At 43.2% G+C, this 22,123-nt stretch overlaps 1 protein-coding gene across 1 annotated transcript; it reads left to right on the top strand.

Annotated features, from left to right (window-relative positions):
* Window positions 1-1,864: 1,864 nt before the first annotated feature.
* On the top strand, window positions 1,865-22,123 carry LOC144598334 (GPI alpha-1,2-mannosyltransferase 3-like). Its single transcript, XM_078408376.1, is given in 13 exon segments — window positions 1,865-2,052; window positions 2,054-2,186; window positions 5,944-6,079; window positions 6,555-6,672; window positions 9,259-9,363; window positions 11,718-11,848; window positions 12,158-12,298; window positions 17,814-17,865; window positions 18,521-18,732; window positions 19,635-19,699; window positions 20,080-20,296; window positions 20,745-20,925; window positions 21,959-22,123. Coding segments are annotated over 13 exon segments (1,719 nt in total). The 5' UTR covers window positions 1,865-1,947; the 3' UTR covers window positions 22,082-22,123.

Genomic DNA, 22,123 nt, shown 5'->3' with positions numbered 1-22,123 from the left:
CATAGGCTCAATGACGTTCCCAAGGCGTAGCCAATCAGTTCAGGCCAGTGACGCTCTTTTTGACATCTGAGCATGCGCGGTGAGAAGCAGCATCATGGGATTTGTAGTCTTTCGTAAGATCATGAAGTCATGAGTGATGGGTATCACAAATTGCTGGAGTAACTCAGCAGGTCAGGCAGCATCTCAGGAGAGAAGGAATGGGTGACGTTTCGGGTCGAGACCCTTCTTCAGACTGATGTCAGGGGGGCGGGACAAAGAAAGGATATAGGTGGAGGCAGGAAGACAGTGGGAGAACTGGGATGGGAAGAGAGGGACAGAGGAACTATTTAAAGTTGGAGAAGTCAATGTTCATACTACTGGGCTGCAAGCTGCCCAAGCAAAATATAAGGTGCTGTTCCTCAAATTTCCGGTGGGCCGCACTATGGCACTGGAGGAGGCCCATGACAGAAAGGTCAGAGTGGGAGGGGGAGTTGAAGTGCTCAGCCACCGGGAGATCAGGTTGGTTAAGGCGGACCAAGTGAAGGTGTTGAGTTAATCGATCGCCGAGCCTGCGTTTGGTCTCACCGATGTGGAGAAGTTGACATCTAGAGCAGCGGATCACAGCGGATGAGTGATAGTAGAATTAGGCCATTTGGATCATCAAGTCTACTCCGCCATTCAATCATGGCTGATCCATCTCTCCCTCCCAACCCTATTCTCCTGCTTTCTCCTCATAACCATCATTTTGTGCCAAGAAATTGCGCCAACAGTTTTATAAAGTTATAAAGAAGGGACCTAAAATGTGTCCCATTCCTTTTCTCCAGAGATGCAGCCTGCCCTGCTGAGTTACTGCAGCATTCTGTGCCTATCTTTGGCATAAACCAGCACCTGCAGTTCCTTCCTACACTTTATAAGTTATAGGAGCAGAATTAGGCCATTCCATTCAGCTTGGTTTATTGTCACATGTACGGTGAAAAGCCATTTGGCCCATTAGGTCTACTCGGCCCAGCAGCAGCAGCAGGAGGAGATGGCGCCTCCCCCGGCCCAGCAGCAGCAGGAGGAGATGGCGCCTCCCCCGGCCCAGCAGCAGCAGGAGATGGCGCATCCCCGGCCCAGCAGAAGGAGATGGCGCATCCCCGGCCCAGCAGAAGGAGATGGCGCATCCCCGGCCCAGCAGGAGGAGATGGCGCCTCCCCCGGCCCAGCAGCAGCAGCAGGAGGAGATGGCGCATCCCCGGCCCAGCAGCAGGAGGAGGAGATGGCGCATCCCCGGCCCAGCAGAAGGAGATGGCGCCTCTCCCGGCCCAGCAGGAGGAGATGGCGCCTCCCCCGGCCCAGCAGCAGCAGCAGGAGGAGATGGCGCCTCCCCGGCCCAGCAGGAAGAGATGGCGCCTCCCCCGGCCCAGCAGCAGGAGGAGGAGATGGCGCCTCCCCGGCCCAGCAGGAAGAGATGGCGCCTCCCCCGGCCCAGCAGCAGGAGGAGGAGATGGCGCCTCCCCGGCCCAGCAGGAAGAGATGGCGCCTCCCCGCCCCAGCAGCAGGAGGAGATGGCGCCTCCCCCGGCCCAGCAGCAGGAGGAGGAGATGACGCCTCCCCCGGCCCAGCAGCAGGAGGAGATGACGCCTCCCCCGGCCCAGCAGCAGCAGGAGGAGATGGCGCCTCCCCCGGCCCAATAGCAGGAGGAGGAGATGGCGCCTCCCCCGGCCCAATAGCAGGAGGAGGAGATGACGCCTCCCCCGGCCCAGCAGCAGGAGGAGATGACGCCTCCCCCGGCCCAGCAGCAGGAGGAGATGACGCCTCCCCCGGCCCAGCAGCAGCAGGAGGAGATGGCGCCCCCCCCCCCGGCCCAATAGCAGGAGGAGGAGATGGCGCCTCCCCCGGCCCAATAGCAGGAGGAGGAGATGGCGCCTCCCCCGGCCCAGCAGGAGGAGGTGGAGCTCCCCTTCCGACAGCGGAGGAGGGGGTGGAGATGGCGCCTCCCCCGGGCCTAGCACCTGCGCGCTGGGGAGGACGGCGGCCGGGCCCGGAAGCCGCGGGAAGAGGAGCTGAATGGAGAACTGAAAGGGGGAGCGGAGGGAGACGGCATGGAGAAGCTCAGGAACAGTTTCTTTCGGGCCCGACGGTCCGCCGCTTCGGAGCCTGTCAGGCTGAGAAAAAGAAAGTCGACGCTGTATGCTGCAGAATGCTCCAACTCTGAGCAGGGACGAGGTACAGGTTGTGCAGATAGCTCGGTGTATTATCCTGTGTTCACCTCCCTGCAGCTCTCTGCAAATATAACCACTATTCCCACATATTGCATATATGTGGTCCACTTCCAACGTTTGCTGTTTTTATTTTATTTATTTTAATTCTATTTATTTTTTTGTTCACAACCAAAAGGGGAATGTGTTCTTACTGATCGAAATAGACCATCACTTCCAGGCTGACCACTGGGCATCTTGCAGTGTTAATTGCATCCCTTTAGTACTTGGCTGCTTGCCTACTGTACCTAGGCGAAGTAATTGCTTACCTAAGCACTTCTTAAATGCAGTCAGCGACCCTGCTACCACCACAACTGTAGTGCATTCAAGGTATTTGCCACTCTGGGTTTTTAAAAAAAAAAGTCGCCTTCAGATCCCCCCCCCTAAATCTCTTGCCCCACACTCTAACTCAGACTTTAGTTTTGCCTGCCTCAGATATGGATATATATATATATATATATATATCTATATACACACACACACACAATTATGAGGGGGTAGTTTAGGTAAACTGCAGAAACGCAGATCCATATCTGAGGCAGGCAAAACTAAAGTCTGAGTTAGAGTGTGGGGCAAAGGATTTAGGGGGGGGGGGGATCTGAAGGCGACTTTTTTTTATATATATATATATATATATATCATTCATGTCTCTTAAAGTGCTCCACTCCCCAAAAAAACAAAGGTATTCTGTCTAGAATGTCCTTGCAATTGAAATGCTGCATCCCAGGTAGAATTATGCAGGGTTTCCTCTGGTGCTCTCTCCAGCACTATTACATATTACCTGAGTCAATATGTACCTGAGTCACTATTACACTATTACATATCCAGCTGAGATCTGAGCAGTATTTTATAAAGTTGGAACAAAACCTGTTTATGTATTAAGTACCGTGATTAATGAAAGCCACTAACCTTTATACCTTATTCAAATTACATGTACATCCAACCGTAAGGATTGTTGTACATGCACACTAAGGTGTCTCTGTTCCTCAGTACTCCTTAGGGCCCTACAATTTGTGATGTATGTCCTAATCTCATTAGTGCTTCTAAAATCTTGTATTTGTCCAGATTAAACTTCTGTCTGCCATTTTTCAGCCCATTTCACTGATGCATTGTTAGCATCCTGTAACCTTCCTTACTATTGACAGCTCCACCAATTTTTGTCATCTCTGAACTTACTGATTACACCACCTACATCATGTGTGCTCAATATCAGCCAATTAGTCACAATGACGTTTTTCCAGTGAATAAGCGAGTTTGGTATCTCGATAAACGCAAGGAATCGTGGGATTTGTCAAAGGTCATTTGGGATTTAAAAAAAGCGAACGCAGCGCTGTATAAACTGTGAGTACATTTATGGTCTGAGTTTTCCTCTTCTTTGAATCTTATATTGGTTATGGCTGACCCAAATTACGATGATATGACACTGGATGATTTTCTGCGATGGACAGTCGTTTAAATGTTTTTGGTACTTTAGTACTGACGACTTTTTTCTTCCCTTCCCAATATCGCATTTTCATTGCTTTATGCTTCACATACTCGCATAGGTTGGTTAAGTCTTCCTTCGAAGAAAGCCCTCTCAATCTTCTCGCATTTTTGTCAGTCTTGATATTGCTACAAAAACGCTTTTTAGATGCAGCATTCTTCAGTTTTAGTTTCAATTCTTCTACCATGCCTGTTTGTTTATGTCCTTCTGTTTTTGGATGCATCCCATGCAATTACAGTTCTCTTGACAGGTGCGTTATAACACATAAACATGATCATCAGCAAAAGCTCGTAAACGCTTGTCTGGTCCATCGTCACACATGTTGGTCAACATTGGTTTGCGTTGCTGTCAGCTGCTTTCTCCTTTTATTTGAAGGCTTTCCACCTCTGTGAGGGAGTGCACGTGGGGACCTTGGGGAGTTCAATACGGATTCAGGACCGGGTCTGGATTGAGCGTTCAGTTTAGTTTAGAGATACAGCGCGGAAACATGCCCCTTCGGGCCACCGGGTCCGTGCCAACCAGCGATCCCCGCAAATTAACACTATCCGATACCCACTAGTGACATTTTTTACATTTACCAAGCCAATTAACCTACAAACCTGCATGTCTTTGGAGTGTGGGAGGAAACTGAAGATCTCAGAGAAAACCCATGCAGGTCACGGGGGGAACATACAAACTCTGTAAAGACAGCACCCGTAGTCAGGATCAAACCCAGGTCTCAGTTGCTGCATTCACTGTAAGGCGAGCGTTGTTGGCTCACCGTACACAAAGTGCTTAGAGCACATGCAGCTGTTGCCTTTGGGGTCAGGCTGCCAATTCTTGCTTTTCTAGTCATTTTGGTTGATCAGTTTGGTCCAACGCAGCCGGGCTGCTCCATCCCTCTTCTCTGTCGGAAATGGGTAGAGTTTGAAGGGAAGACCCACTGGAGTAACTCAGTGGGTCAGGCAGCATTTCGGGAGAGAAGGAATGGTTGACATTTCGGTTCGAGACCCTTCTTCAGGAGTCTGAAGAAGGGTCTTGACCCGAAACGTCACCCATTCCTTCTCTCCCGAGATGATGCCTGACCCGCTGAGTTACTCCAGCATTTATCTACTTTCGATTTAAACCAGCATCTGCAGTTTTTTTTCCTAGAGTTTGAAGGGGGGTGGGCAGAAACAGTTTCCCGTTGCAAATTTACAGTTGTGGCCGTTAAACACATTCTGCATCCACCTATTCAGGTGATGCGTGCTGTTCCCACAGCCGAAAATTGGACAAATGCTCATGGCCTTGCCCAGTAACATATAAAACAATATAAATAACAAAGTCAATTATACATTAATTTAAATAGGGTTGTAAGCATGTCCATTACATACAAGTACAATGCAAAAGAACATGGTGCAAGTATATTGAACTAATTTATACAATCACAAGATTATAACAGAAAATTAGAATGTTAAATACCAATTAAAATTATCGAATGTAATGGGAATCAGAAGAGACATGATTAGTCAGGAGACTCGTGACTAAGTTTTGTACTACACAACTTTACTTACACATGTACATGCAGAACTCATTCAGAAGTCAGCAAACGTGCATACAGCCCGTGGCCATGGACTCGTATAACAAGAGGTGAAAACCCCACAAATACTTTTCATATTATCTATTGATAGTTATAGAAATCATACATTTCATGTCATTCTCCTCACCAAAACAAAAATAATAAAAAATGGTTGTTATTTATCGTCACGATCTTGTTCACTCACCGAAGCATAAAGCAATAAAACCACCAAAATCATGGTAGTTTTGTACAAATGAACCATAAATACACCTAGTTCATACTTTTGAAAGCAGTATTTTCTTACCTCGAAGAAGGAAAACTGGAAAATATGTCTGAAACGCAGGTCTGTATACACACAGTAGCTTAGCTGGCGAGAATGTTTATCCCGGATGACCCGTGACCTGGGCATGCACAGTTGTAATACCAAACTCGCTTATGGTAACATTGCCAGAAGGCAGCTGAGGAAAGAGTAAGTTCCCTCCCAAACCAAAAGAGCAATTTACACGTGGAGTGTGTGATTATGAGCATTGTCCTAAGTGAATACTTGTAATCGGATATTCACTCTTTAAATAATTCAAGGTATGGAGTGATTGGAATAGTTCTGTCTCCGTTGGGAAAACACATCTGGACTTGGATTGACTTAATTATTTTGCTGCTTTATATGACATTTTGTAATTGTAATTTTCTGTCTTTTTTTAAACACAGGATTATTTGGTCCAAACACCTATTTAATTATGTTCTCAGTAGCTTTAAGGTCTATGAACTGCCTTCTGGTCCAGACTAGCTTTGTTCCAGATGAGTACTGGCAGTCACTCGAAGTTGCTCATAACATGGTCTTCAAATATCCTTTGGATTTACTAACTAATTGCATAACGTAAAAAAAAAACTTTTGGTTCTTCATCGCAAATACGCCAATCGTTTAGACGTGAGGGATTTGACACATATTTTTCATCTTGTCAAGGTGCATTACGTATATATGATCGTTACGTGAGATTAAAAACTGAACCGTACACCAAATTCCTCAGTGCTTTGATGGAAGCACATTTTCTGTAGATTGAAACATACAAATCAGGAGCAGGGCCCCTCATGCATGCCTGGCCATTTAAAAAGACGAAGGCTGATATTAAACTAACCTTGCTCCACGTTTCCATCGAACTATGATAATCTTTCACCTTGCTTATCAAATGTCAATCTACTGCTGCCTTAAAACCTAAAGGGCCAAGTGCCCTCATTTTCCTGCTCTTAATTCATGTTTTTTCGTGCTCATGTTTTGATGATCAATATCATTATTGTTATAATATTCTTAACTTTCTCAAGTATGGTTATTTAACCTGGGAATGGAAAGAGAAGCTCCGAGGCTACACCTACCCATTGATTTTTGCAAGCTTCTATAAATTGTTGCAAATATTCAAGAAGGACACAGTACAACTGCTGGTAAGAATAAAACAGTTGCTTTTGACTAATCAGCCACATCTTAAATGAGATTTGTATTATCGAAATACAGGGAAGCTTATTGGCAAAACTATCATTCAATTTGGAGACCTATCAGTATTACTGCTGATTGGATCCATGTAATGACAAATGTGGGTCCCTTGAAGACAGAAACAGGTGAATTTATTATGGGGAACAAGGAAATTGCAGACGAGTTGAACAGGTACTTTGCTTCTGTCTTCACTGAGGAAGACACAATCTCCCAGATGTACTAGGGGACAGAGGGTGACAGAGGAACTGAAAGAAATTCACATTAGTCAGGAAATGGCGTTGGGTAGACTGATGGGACTGAAGGCTGATAAATCCCCAGGGCCTGATGGTCTGCATCCCAGGGTACTCAAGAAGGTGGCTCTAGAAATCGTGCACGCATTGGTGATCATTTTCCAATGTTTTATAGATACTGGATCAGTTCCTTTGGATTGGAAGGTAGCTAATGTTATCCCCCTTTTTAAGAAAGGAGGAAAAAGCAGTGAATTATAGACAAGTTAGCCTGACATCGGTAGTGGGGAAGATGCTGGAATCAATTATTAAAGATGTAATAGCGGTGCATTTGGATAGCAGTAACAGGATTGGTTTAGGTCAGCATGGATTTACGAAGGGGAAATCTTGCTTGACTAATCTTCTGGAATTTTTTGAGGATGTAACAAGTAAAATGGATAAGGGAGAGCCAGTGGGTGTAGTGCATCTGGACTTTCACAAAGCTTTTGATAAGGTCCCACATCGGAGATTAGTGGACAAAATTAGAGCACATGATATTGAGGGTAGGGTATTGACATGGATAGAAAATTGGTTGGCAGACAGGAAACAAAGAGTAGGAATTAACGGGTCCCATTCCGAATGGCAGGCAGTGACCAGTGGGGTGCTGCAAGGCTCGGTGCTGGGACTGCAGCTATTTACAATATATATAAATTGATTTAGATGAAGGAATTAAAAGTAACATTAGCAAATTTGCAGATGACACAATGTTGGGTGGCAACGTGAACCATGAAGAGGTGCTATGAGGATGCAGGGTGTCTTGGATAGGTTGTGTGAGTGGGCGGATGCATGGCAGATAGTTTAATGGGGATAAATGTGAGGTTATCCACTTTGGTGGCAAGAACGGGAAGGCAGATTATTGTCTGAATGGTGTCAGATTAGGACAAGGGGAAGTGGAATGAGACCCGGGTGTTCTTGTACATTAGTCACTGAAAGTAAGCATGCAGGTACAACAGGCAGTGAAGAAAGCTAATGGCATGTTGGCCTTCATAACGAGTGGATTTGAGTATAGGAGCAAAGAGGTCCTTCTGCAGTTGTACAGGGCCCTGGTGAGACCACACTTGGAGTATTGTGTGCAGTTTTGGTCTCCTAATTTGAGGAAGGACATTCTTGCTATTGAGGGAATGCAGCATAGGTTCACAAGGTTAATTCCCGGGATGGCGGGACTGTCGTCTGATGAAAGAATAGAACAACTGGGCTTGTATTCACTGGAATTTAGAAGGATGAGAGGGGATCTTATAGAAACATAAAATTATTAAGGGATTGGACATGCTAAATGCAGGAAACATGTTCCTATGGTTAGGGGAGTCCATAACCAGGGGCCACAGTTTAAGAATAAGGGGTAGTCCATTTAGAACTGAGATGAGGAAAACCTTTTTCACCCAGTGAGTTGTGAATTTGTGGAATTCTCTGCCTCAAAGGCAGTGGAGGCCGATTCACTGGATGCATTCAGAAGAGAGTTCGATAGAGCTCTTAGGGCTAGCGGAATCAAGGGATATGGGGAGAAGGCAGGAACGGGGTACTGATTGTTGATGATCAGCCATGATCACATTGAATGGTGGTGCTGGATTGAAGGGCCGAATGGCCTACTCCTGCACTTATTTTCTATGTATCAATGACAGCATTAGCTGAAATCTGTAAAGCACAAATTGGACCATGCTCTGCAAGATAAATTAATTCAAATTATATGCAGAAGACTCCATTTGAACCTGGTATTAATTTGCCAGCAGTGCAATTTTCACATCCTTCTATGTAGTTATTTGCACTAATGGTGTGAAAGAGCAGAAATAAGACCAGGGTAGGGTGACATTCATTAAGTATCTCCTTCCCCTCAGCTAATTATGATCCATTCTTCATCTTCCTTGAGCTTCGTCCCTTTTGATTTCTTGTTTTCACACCTTGCTCTTCCATGTCTCTGGTCTTGCTTTCACCTGACTCAAAGTGTGAAGAAGGGTCTCAAACAGAAAACAGAAATGTCACTCATTCCTTCTCTCCAGAGATGCTGCCTGTCCCGCTGAGTTTTGTGTCTATCTTCGGCGTAAACCAGCATCTGCAGCTCCTTCTTACTCATTAAGATTCATGTATCTGTACACTGTGGATGGCTCAATTGTAATCATGTATTGTCTTTCCGCTGACTGGTTAGCATACAACAAAAGCTTTTCGCTTTACCTCGGTACATGCGACAATAAACTAAACTCAAACTCAAGTTACAATTTGCATCAGAAATGTGCCCTCTGGTATAAACTGTCAGTGAATTTGTATTGTGTTTTGCAGATCTGGGTTCCTCGACTGGTCCAGTCTTTTCTGGCAGCACTGGCAGATGTAACATTATACTCCATGGTGAAGAAACAGGCAAATGAAGAGGTTGCAAAGTGGGTGGTAAGCTGTTTTGCATCTTTTTATTTTCTTATTATTGATGTAGAAAAAATCCTGATGAATCCAGCTTGAGTGTGAGAATCAAAAATGCTCAATTTCTCATAGAGGAATTTCTATGGAAAAAACATTTGATGACTCAGTATTTCCTTATGACATAGAAAGTGACATTTGGCCCATCAGGTCCATGCAGGCTCTGGGAGTAATTTCATTTATTTCTCTGTTGACCTTCCACCCACACTGCCGATTCTGCAATCACCAACCAACACAAGAAGTAATTTACAATAAGCAATCAATCTAGGGCACCTGATGCAAACCAAAGCTGCTAAAGGAAGAATATGCATACTTTGCAGAGACAACAATGGAGGTCAGATTAACAGTGCTGGAGTAACAGGCAGGCAGCATCCCTGGGGAACATGGATAGGCCATGGTTCAAGGCTCCTCCATTGCCAATGTGAGGCCACGTGCAAACTGGAGGCACAGCATCTCATATTCTGCTTGGGTAGCTTACAACCCTTTATCACATGTACCGAGGTGCAATGAAATTCTCCTTATGCATACAGTTCAGTAAATTATCACTGAAGCACAATCCTAGATCAAGTACAAAGTGTATAGAAATAGCCCATGAGACCGTATACAAGAGACGGTAGGTTTTGGGCACCATTTTCAAAGACCAGGCTGCAGAGAGCTATAAAGGCCTGTTGTCCTGGTTGCAGGGCCTCCGGCCATTGCCTCAATATTGATCGGCCAGCAAACTGTTGTCCCTCTCCTCGCCCGGCCACCCTCAGCCTTTGTGCTCCAGGGGCGCCTCCTGCAGCTGACCTTGAGGGCGCAGAAAGTAAGACCCTGGCCCCACTTACTGGCCCTTTGTTATCTCCAACATCGCCACTCCCTGCACTCTCCGGTTGACGAGGACGAGCAGGGGCCAGGATCGGCTTTCGGGTTCTGCGGCGGGTGAGCCAGGCCTGCAGCTAGGGGATGGCCACAGCCTGACGATCATCCTGTCATGCAGCCTGATGAACCTTGAATTCTCTAACAATGTGCCCCCCTCTCTTTTCCTCCCTTGCCCCTCCCCTGTGCCCCACCTGGGCTCGCAACCTATTTCTTCCCTCCCCTTTCAACACCATGCATTCTCCAACTTCACAATTCGCATCTCTTCAATCCTTTTGTCTCGCACCTTTCTACATCTCTGGGCTTTGTCCAACCATCTGTCTATCAAAACCTTCCCTCGCCTTTGTTCATCTATTACCTGCCACACTTTGTTCTGCCCCTCCTCTCTTCTACCTTTCTTCCCCACCGCCTGCTCGCTCGCCCCCAGAATCAGTCTGAAGAATCCCGACCCGAAACGTCATCTGTCCGTGTTCTCCAGAGATACTGCCTGACCCGCTGAGTTACTCCTTTGTGTCTTTTTTTAATAAACCGGCATCTGCACTTCCTTGTTTCTACAATGGAGGTCAGGATGCAACCAAATGGCTGAAGCTATGATATACCACCACCATCTGCTCCGCTTCCCTGATGTAGATTGTGTCTATTGTGTATCTAGAGTTCTTGGCATACCAACCAATTTATAATGGGAGGTCACTTATTCTTTGGACAAACTGACAAACTTTTGGAACCATGTATTAGAAAAATAAAATGAATTCTAACTGTTTGTGTGCTATGAACGCTAACAAAACTATTACCAAACCAAAAGTGAGATAGAAATGGGTATAAATTTGTAATCCATTGCAATCTCAATGAATCATTTAAGTGGAACATACTGTTTAGGAGCACTCACTAGTGCTGTTTCATTTACCCCTTTCTGGACTGTCTGAAAATCTGATCTTCAAGTAATCTTCAGGTCTGTTTCTCCACCTTATCTATTAATCTCTAAATAAGAACAACATTTGGATTTCAGAGATAATGACAGAGCCATGGAGTTATACAGCATCAAAATGGGCCATGCCAGCCAAGATGCCCTATCTACAGTCCCATCTGTCCCATATCCCTCTAAACCTTTCTTATCCATCTTTTCTTAAAAGTTAGTTGAAGTGTAGATATAATGGAAAGCTCTCTTTAACAGGATTATTACGAATACAAGTCACCATTATTGCAATGCGCTCTGAAATCAAAGGGGATGGATGACTATGATATTAAAATGTCTGGTTTCAGCTTTCATTGAGTAGTCTGTTTTTCTTGAGTTACTTATATGCACCAGTTGAATGGATGGCAACTTGTAATATTTGCAGTCTTAAGTTTAAAACTTGCCATAGGTGTCTTGCCAATTTCAAGAAAAAGCAAAATATTTGGGTGTGTATGTAGAAAGTGACCTTGTGTGAATTTGATGAATATTTTAAAAAAAATTGTTTTATTTCTTCTAGTACTTCTCTCAACTGTGTTCCTGGTTCACGTGGTATTGCAGTACACGAACTATTACAAATAGCATGGAAGCTGTTCTAACTAGTTTTATATTTTATTACTACCCTCTTCAGGGTACAAAGACTGGAAGCAGGTGAAGAAAATGTTTGATTATTCTAATTTTGCTTTAAATGCCAGAGGTGCTGCCTGACCCACTGAGTTACTCCAGCACTTTGTGTCCATCTTCGGTATATACCAGCATCTGCAGTTCCTTCCTACACAGCTTAATCGTTGTGCTACCCCACCTGTAAATTATGATTGAACAGTGGAGTTCACCAAGCAAGATGGGACCTAAATAAATTTGAATAGGGAAGCAATATCTGATGCCGAAATATTGTGCAAGAATTTAGGGGTTGCTTTGGGTAGATCTCCTGCATCTGATTTTCTATTTTTCTATTCACAGTTCGAAATATCTCGCTTTGACTGCGTTTGCATTTGTTGTGCGTCCCACTGCAGTCATCCTTTGGCTGCCACTGTTGTTTTCTCATTTCTGGCAGGAAGTGAAGAAACTGGATCTGCTCTTGTACAAATGTCTACCAGCTGGGTATGTAAAGAGGAGGGAGGAGTTCACTTCATATCGTTCGGACACCTACGATTTGAGACACATTATAAGACACATTATACACAAGAGCCCATTCTGTCATTTTTGTTGTTGAATACTGTAACATAAAACAAAATGATTTCACTGCTAAAACATTAAAGGTGCATTCATGATAAGATCGGTGCTTATTCTGGAAATGAAAAGGATAAAAATTACAACTGTCTTGGTGGCAAAATGATCAATGGTAAAATCTCATGATGGGGGAAGCTTGGTTCGAATTTAAGGATTAACTGGATAGAGTGACATGGTCTCACTGATTCCCAATTAACCTGAGACACACTAATTGTTTCCCGACTTCATTTCCTCACTATCCAATGTTCATGGCTCTGAATTGTTTCCGGTACAGCTGAAATTAATTGAATGTAGCCCAGATATACAAAGTGATATTTCAGTGAAGATCTTTTTTCTAATCTATTTATGTAGGTGTCACTGGCAGGGTTATACATTTATTGCCTCATCCTAATTATCCTGGAGAAGGTGGAGCCCTGTGCTGTTAGATAGAAGTATCTGTGACAATGGAGGAGCAAGGAAGGATCTGGAACAAGAGCAGCCCAGGCAACTCTTTACTATTTCAAACCATGTCTTTGGGACACTCCGATGTAGGAACTTTACCCTCTGTTTGAATATCCAGGAACTTGACTCCATGTAATCATGACCTATGAAGTTCTACCAGCTGCATAGTGGCTCAATAGGTAGAGCCAGGTGCTCACATTGCCTGAAACCCAGGTTCAATCCTGACCTTGGTGCTAACTGTGTGGAGTTTGCATGTTCTCCCTGTGACCGTGTCGGTTTCCTCCCACACCGCAGGGATGTGCTGGTTTGTTGGTTAATTGGTCTCTGTAAATAGCAGCACAAGAAACTCGTTACTATTTCAGTGTAGGGAGTGGATGAGAAAGTGAGATAACATAGAACTAGTGTGAACGGGTGATCGATGGTCAGTGTGGACTTGGTGGTCCGAAGGACTTGTTTCCATGCTGTATCTCTAAACTAAATTTGATTTTTGACTTAAGACAGACACGCTAGAGTAACGCAGCGGGTCAGGCAGCATCTCTAGAGAAAAAGGAATAGGTGACGTTTTGGGTCCGAACCCTTCTTCAGAGCGAAAGATAGAGGTGGAGGTTGAGGGGTGGGGTGCGAAACTGGAGGTGAGAAAAGGACAACAAATTGGGGCTGGCAACAGATGACCTCAGGATGGTTGGAGTTCATAAAGGTCCATTGTTGGCTGGGGAAGATGTGCTAACGAGAGAGATACAGGGATGCGAACAGTGGAACTGTAGGACAACTGGGGTAGAGTGAGGGCGCAGATCCGCTGAATTACTCCAGCATTTTGTGTCTATCTTCAGAATAAACCAGCATCTGCAGTTCCTTCCTACATAAAGGGAGTTTGTAGAGTGTCTCCGAGATGGACTCTTAGAGCAGCTTGTACTGGAGCTTATCAGAGAGAAGGCAATTCTGTATTTAGTGTTGTCCAATGAACAAGATTTAATAAGGGAACTCGAGGTAAAGGAACCGCTTGGAGGTAGTGACTATATTATGATTAGTTTTAATCTGCAATTTGAGAGGGAGAAGGTTAAATCAGATGTGTCAGTGTTGCAGTTGAACAAAGGGGACTATGAAGGCATGAGAGAGGAGCTGGCCAAGGTCGAGCTAGCAGGATTGACGGTGGAACAGCAATGGCAGGAATTTCTGAGCATAATCCAGAAGATGCAGGATCATTTCATTCCAAAGAGAAAGAAAGATTCTAAGGGGAGTAAGAGGCAAACGTGGCTGACAAGCGAAGTTAGAGATGGAATAAAACTAAAAGAAAAGATGTATAACATTTCAAAGAGTAGCAGGAAGCCAGAGGATTGGGAAACTTTCAAATGACAACAGATGGTAACAAAATGGGCAATAGACAATAGGTGCAGGAGGAGGCCATTCGGCCCTTCGTGCCAGCACCGCCATTCAATGTGATCATGGCTGATCATTCTCAATCAGTACCCCGTTCCTGCCTTCTCCCCATACCCCCTGACTCCGCTATCCTTAAGAGCTCTATCCAGCTCTCTCTTGAATGCATTCAGAGAATTGGCCTCCACTGCCTTCTGAGGCAGAGAATTCCACAGATTCACAACTCTCTGACTGAAAAAGTTTTTCCTCATCTCAGTTCTAAATGGCCTATCCCTTATTCTTAACCTGTGGCCCCTTGTTCTGGACTCTTGTTCTGGACTCTGGAGCAAAGAGGTCCTTCTACAGTTGAGACCGCCCTGGTGAGACTGCACCTGGAGTACTGTGTGCAGTTTTGGTCTCCAAATTTGAGGAAGGATATTCTTGCTATGGAGGGCGTGCAGCGTAGGTTCACTAGGTTAATTCCCAGAATGGCGGGACTGTTGTATGTTGAAAGGCTGGAGCGATTGGGCTTGTATACACTGGAATTTAGAAGGATGAGGGGGGATCTTATTGAAACATATAAGATAATTAGGGGATTGGACACATTAGAGGCAGGAAACATGTTCCCAATGTTGGGGGAGTCCAGAACAAGGGGCCACAGTTTAAGAATAAGGGGTAGGCCATTTAGAATGGAGATGAGGAAGAACTTTTTCAGTCAGAGAGTGGTGAAGGTGTGGAATTCTCTGCCTCAGAAGGCAGTGGAGGCCAGTTCGTTGGATGCTTTCAAGAGAGAGCTGGATAGAGCTCTTAAGGATAGCGGAGTGAGGGGGTATGGGGAGAAGGCAGGAACGGGGTACTGATTGAGAGTGATCAGCCATGATCGCATTGAATGGCAGTGCTGGCTCGAAGGGCTGAATGGCCTACTCCTGCACCTATTGTCTATTGTCCCCCAACATGTTTCCTGCCTTTAACGTGTCCAACCCCTTAATAATCTTATACGTTTCGATAAGATCTCCTCTCATCCTTCTAATAAGGAACTCCACCCTTCCTGAGGTCATCCTGCAATAAGGGCAGAAAAGATGAAGTACGAGGGGAAGCTGGCCAAGAATGTAAAGAAGGGCAGTAAAAGCTTCTTTAGGTATTTTAAGAGAAAAAGATTAGTAAAGACAAATGTGGGTCCCTTGAAGGCAGAAACAGGTGAAATTATTATGGGTAACAAGGAAATGGCAGAAGAGCTGAACAGGTACTTCGCATCTGTCTTTACAAAGGAAGACACAAACAATCTCCCAGATGTACTAGAGCACAGGATCTGGGGAGACAGAGGAACTGAAAGAAATTTGCAATAGGCGAGAAATAGTATTGGGTAGACTGATGGCTGATAAATCCCCAGGGCCTGATGGTCTGCATCCCAGGGTACTCAAGAAGGTGGCTCTAGAAATCGTGGACGCATTGGTGATCATTTTCCAATGTTCAATAGATTCAGGATCAATTCCTGTGATTGGAGGGTAGCTAATATTATCCCACTTTTCAAGAAAGGAGTGAAAGAGAAAAAGGGAATTATAGACCAGTTAGCCTGACACCGGTGGTGGGGAAGATGCTGGAGTCAATTATTAAAGAGGTAATAACGGCGCATTTGGATAGTGGTAAAAGGATTGGTCCAAGTCAGTATGGATTTATGAAGGGGAAATCTTGCTTGACTAATCTTCTGGAATTTTTTGAGGATCTGACAAGTAAAATGGACGAAGGAGAGCCAGTGGATGTAGTGTATCTAGACTTTCAGAAAGCCTTTGATAAGGTCCAACACGGGAGATTGGTGAGCAAAATTAAATACATGGTATTGGGGGTCGGGTATTGACATGGATAGATAATTGGTTGGCAGGCAGGAAGCAAAGCGTAGGAATAAACGGGTCCTTTTCAGAATGGCAGGCAGTGGCGAGTGGAGTGCCACAAGGTTCGGTGCTGGGCCCGCAATTATTTACAATATATATTAATGATTTGGATGATGGAATTAGAGGTAACACTAGCAAGTTTGCAGATGACACAAAGCTGGGTGGCAGTGTGAACTGTGAAGAGGATGTTAGGAGATTTGAGGGTGACTTGGACAGGTTGAGTGAGTGGGCAAATGCATGGCCAATGTAGTATAATGTAGATAAATGTGAGGTTATCCACTTTGGTGTCAAAAACAAGGAGGCAGATTATTATCTCAATGGTGTCAGATTAGGTAAAGGGGAAGTGCAACGAGACCTTGGTGTCCTTGTACACCAGTCACTGAAAGTAGGCGTGTAAGTACATCAGGCAGTGAAGAAAGCTAATGGCATGTTGGCCTTCATAACGAGAGGATTTGAGTATAGGAGTAAAGTGGTTCTTCTGCAGTTGTATAGGGCCCTGGTGAGACCACATCTGGAGTACAGGGTGCAGTTTTGGTCACCTAATTTGAGGAAGGACATCCTTGCTATTGAGGCAGTGCAGCGTAGGTTCACGAGGTTAATCCCTGGGATGGCGGGACTGTCATATGAGGAAAGATTGGAAAGACTGGGCTTGTATTCACTGGAGTTTAGAAGGATGAGAGGGGATCTTATAGAGACATATAACGTTATAAAAGGACTGAACAAGCTGGATGCAGGTAAAATGTTCCCAATGTTGGGGGAGTCCAGAACCAGGGGCCACTGTCAAAGAATAAAGGGGAGGCCATTTAAAACCGAGGTGAGAAGAAACTTTTTCACCCAGGGAGTTGTGAATTTGTGGAATTCTCTGCCACAGAAGGCAGTGGAGGCCAATTCACTGGATGAATTTAAAAGAGAGTTAGATAGAGCTCTGGGGGCTAGTGGAATCAAGGGATATGGGGAGAAGGCAGGCACAGGTTACAGATTGTGGATGATCACAATGAATCACGGTGCTGGCACAAAGGGCCGAATGGCGTCCTCCTGCACCTATGTTTCTATATAGATTTTTAATTTGATGGAAATGATTCACTCTGCAGCCGTACTTAGGATTCCGGCTCCCACACTTATATGGTGTACTCTTTGAGAGAATATTGACCAGCTATGAATTAGACTCATCCTAAGAGGTAGCCTCTGAAATCATTAGTTACAGAGCTAAACCTGTCTGGATTTTTACACACAAAATCAAATTCCTCAATGGAGGTCCAAGTCTTTTATCCTCCTGCAAATGTCCAGAAGGCTGGTTACCTGGGACAGGTAATTATTTCCTCACTGCTGGTAGCAGAAATGTTAAGAAATAGGAAGAGTACTTCTGATTCTCTTGTGGAATATTTACACTTTTAAACATCTTGTGAAGGGAACTGTTCCCATTGCACAGTGTGTATGTTTTGTTGGCGATTGCCTGTCACCAATCTTCCAGAAATACTATTATTTTGCACAATGCTCAGCAGCTGGTTACCATGATTTATAGGACACATAAATCCCTGGTGTTGCACCCTAGGTTATGATTTTGTAAGGTGATGTACAAAGATTGTACGCCCTGCCTCTCCAGGACTTCAAGTCAAAATGGCCATTAGTTTTAAGATTGGTCTAATAAATGTATTTTCCCTAAAAAGTTGTTTTTTTCCATTGTTACTATGTTCATTTTGCAGATGCCTGTCACTGGGGTTTTCACTGATCGTTGACCGAATATTTTATGGTGAGGTGGGCATTTTTCATGCTTTTGGAAAAAATAGATTTGTGTTGGAATTTGAGGTGTTGCTGAGTAGCTAATCAGTCTTGCATTTACTGACCTGCACCTCCTTTGTAAAAAAATTGTAATGCATTGCAATGTATTGTTTTAATAAACTTGTATTTAAAAGAAAATTCCAGCTAAATAAATTATTCTTGGTTTTTTTTTTAAAGTGAAATGTCTTTTGGTGTTAAATGGTAAGATTTAACGCAGCTTTAGGAATAGGTGTTCTTTTATCTGGCTGTGAATAAACTGGGTAAATAGAGTAAGGATTATAGTCTATTGTGTCATTAATTTATGAATTCTAACTATATTCATTTGCATCTGTAAAAATAGAACTATGCACCCCTGTTTAAGTTAGATATGCCTTAAAGGGATGAATGAAACTCCTTGTAATCAGAGATACAAAGGACAAGAAATTCAAACTGAGATGTTAACTTAACCATTTTTGAATAGAAAGTATACTGGGGTGGTGTGATCTTGGATATTTGAGTTCAATCCTCCTTGTTAGCATATATTTCGTATTATTCTGTAAGCATTATATGTAATATGCTAATACTAACAATAAATTCCTGTAAATCATTGATTTTCCTCTCTTTCCCCCCCCCATTCCCTCACACATTTCAGTGGGTTGTCGTTCAGTGGAATTTCCTCAGGTTCAATGTGATTCAGAACTTGGGATCATTCTATGGCTCTCATTCTTGGCACTGGTACTTCACTCAAGGATTTCCTGTTATCATGGGAACACATCTGCCATTCTTCATTCATGGATGTCTTTTGGTGCCCAAGAAGAACAGAATTTTATTAATTGCAGTTCTTTGGACCATTATTGTATATAGGTGCGTATCTCTATGTGTAAAGAACAGCGACTAAGTGACAACTAAAATCAGAACCATTATAGAAACATAAAAAGGAGTAGGCCATTCGGCTCTTCGAGCCAGCATCGCCATTCAATATGATCATGGCTGATCATCCTTAATCAGTACCCTGCTTTCTCTCCATAGCCCTTGATTCCGTTAGCCCTAAGAGCTATATCCAACTCTCTCTTGAAAACATCCAGTGAATTGGCCTCCACTGCCTTCTGTGGTAGAGAATTCCACAGATCCTAATCATAGTTATACAAACCATTTATCTCTCACCGTCCACTTCAGATTTTTACTGGAGCAATCCACTACTAATTTTGCTAATTGTGCTCCGTGTTCCCATTACTCTTGTATCGTCCGTTGGATATTTACCTACTTTTTTTTCTTGGAATAGATGGTTTCCATTATGTAGAATAATTGTTGCTTTGCACGTCAGTACAGAAATTTAGAGTGAGGAGAAATTGAAGTCTTGCAACATAATGGTTATGGTTATGTGATAGCTTCACAAGAAACATTACCATGTTTGAGCTTTTATCGATATCTTTTTTGCTTTACAGAAGGAAAATGAAGGATTTAAAAAAAAAAGTATTTCATGACCAAACAGGCTTTGGTACCAATTTAAAAAAAAGTTTGGTACCAAATATGCAGGTTGAGAATACAGTCACTGTTTTAATGGAGAAAATATGGTCTTGAAATACCACCAACAGTAGTGAACAGCCCGAATTTATCTAGGATATTTGAGGGATTAATAGGAGCTGATATACCAGGAGATGTACTGTTGATGCACTGTTATAAAGCCTTATTGAGTTAATTCACATGTTATTTTATTTCTTGCCATTCAGAATACCTATCAGTTACAAAACTCTTCTTTATTACAGCTTCATAGGCCACAAAGAATTCAGATTTATTTATCCGGCAATGCCCATTTGCATGGTGTTTTGTGGTATGTATTCTGTTGATAATTTTACCTTGAGAAAATAATCCACTTGTGTAACTACTTTTAGTTTATAAAAACAATTAAGTTTAAATGTTTGCCACATAAACAATGTGGTTTTTAAAAGTATAGAATGGATGAACAATTTAAATAAATAATGGCCCTGATAATGTGATCAATTACGCATGCTTGGCCTTGATTGTTGACTTTAAAAAGCTGTCCATAAAGATCTCTGCTGTGTGGATGTTTGGTGGGCCTTTATCTACTCCTGTTTTGTGTACAGAAAATGTAATTTAAAAAAATTCTAAATAACCATTAACTCCCAGTCATGTATTAAATGTTTTCTTTTCCCTTTTCTCCCCACATCCAACCCATCAATTTATGTACAGGCTATTCACTTGCTAATTTAAAATCATGGAAGAAACCAGCAATCAGTTTTCTGTTTGTTTCTAACGCGTGTCTAGTTCTATATACTGGATTAATTCATCAGCGTGGGACACTAGATGTAATGCAATATGTTCAAAACCTCTGCACGAGCACCCTGCTGGAGAAAGAAGAGCCCTCTTTGTTCTTTCTGATGCCTTGCCATTCAACACCATTCTACAGGTATGCTGAGAATGTAAATTCAAGTTCAGAATGGCGAGCGTTTGAGTACTGGAACAATGAAATTCTTACTTGCAGCTTTACGGGGACATGAATGCAACAACACAACAAATAAATATACAATAAATTACTGGTTGTACAAGTTAACCAAACCAGAGCAGTGCGAGCTGAAGTACCTGGTGCAACCTGACACAAAGTCCATTGTCGTTCAGTGTCGTGGCCAGGGTTATGCAGGGTAGTGATGGTTGATTGTATGAAGCTGTTCTTGAACCATTCTCGGGCTTCTGTACCTTCCCAATGGTAGCAGCAAGAATAGAGTGCGGCTGGGAATGGGTCTTCAAGTATTTTTCACACCTGGGAAAAGTCATTACATCACTAATCAGATAAAGCAGTAACACTCCTTCAAATTTGTGCACGGTGTTTAAATATTTGTTCTTTCTTGCTTCGCCAGTTACGTTCATTGCCCAATAAAAATGCACTTTCTGGAATGCCCTCCTGACCTGAGTGGAAACAATACCTACGTTGATGAAGCTGACTTATTTTTCAAGGAGCCCCTTGCGTGGCTGAACATAAGATTTTCCGCTCAAGCCTCCCTTCCCACTCATCTAGTCATTTTCAACGTCTTGGAACAGGTATGCATACACTTGTTTTTGTCCCCGTTTTGAATTGGCCAGTGTTATAGAAGATGTGGGTTGCCCTGTTTATCACTACATTTCTTGCTAATGAGCAGTATTTCCCAATAATAAAGATGAAGTGCTATAATATTCTAAATTGAATGATTGACATTGTAGAATCCTGCCAGATTATTCCAATTTGGAAAAATATTTGGTTTGGTGTTTCTTTGAGAGTATAGGAGTAGGGGAATGGGGATAAATAATATTTAAGATAAATGTTTTTCATGGGAAACCAAAGATTAATGGTTGGAACCTTCAGAATCTTTCAGAAGTTATTTTTTAATTTAAGAATTTCCCTTTTCCTCCCTCCTAATTTAAATTGAAGTCATGACTGGTATTAAATAAGGGCAAAGAATTCAATCAAATTTGTCATACAGGATCTGCCCATGTCAAAACCATGTCAAATGTGTTTGATTAGTCACTGTCTTTCCAAATGATCACAAATCCTCCGTCAAAATATTTCCCATACCTTCCCTACCACTGATGTTAGACTTGCAGGTCTCTTGTTGTCACGCTTTCTCCTGCTGACTTTCTTGAAAATGGGGACTACCTTTGCTGTCCTCCAGCCATCTGGTTGTCACCTTGATCGGAAAGGGCATCAAAGGTTATGAAGAGAAGGCAGGAGAATGGCATTGAGAGGGAATAACAGATCAGCCATGTTTGAATGGCGGAACAGACATGACTATTTGAATGGCTTAATTCTGCTCCTATGTGTTAATGGTCTTATGGTATCTAACTTGTGACTGTAATCTAAAAATCACAGCCAAAGTCCTGGCAATCTCTTTCCTTTGCCTCGTGTAGCAGTGTAGGATAAATCCCATCCAGTTCTGGGGATTAATCCACCTTTGCGACTACCAAGGCATTCAATAGCTCCTCTTTATTTATGAACACATTCCTGTTAACATCATTGTAAATTTGATTAAAAAAGTGTTGAGTCTGCTGTGTTTTTTGCATCCTCTAACCTCATTATTTTGCTTCTTTGTCTTCGAAGAACATTGCACCATTCCTAAGGACCAAAAGCTACGTAAAAGTAGCAACATTTTTTCACACTCATATGCCAGAGGACCGAACAGGAAGCCATATTTATGTATTTGAAAGAAAAAAGAATGGATAAAAGGTGATTCAAAACATTTAAATGTGTACATAGATGTATCTA

This window comes from Rhinoraja longicauda, chromosome 11 (assembly GCF_053455715.1).
Source record: "Rhinoraja longicauda isolate Sanriku21f chromosome 11, sRhiLon1.1, whole genome shotgun sequence".
NCBI classification, from domain to species: domain Eukaryota; kingdom Metazoa; phylum Chordata; class Chondrichthyes; order Rajiformes; family Arhynchobatidae; genus Rhinoraja; species Rhinoraja longicauda.
This window is presented reverse-complemented; position numbering and strand designations above follow the sequence as displayed.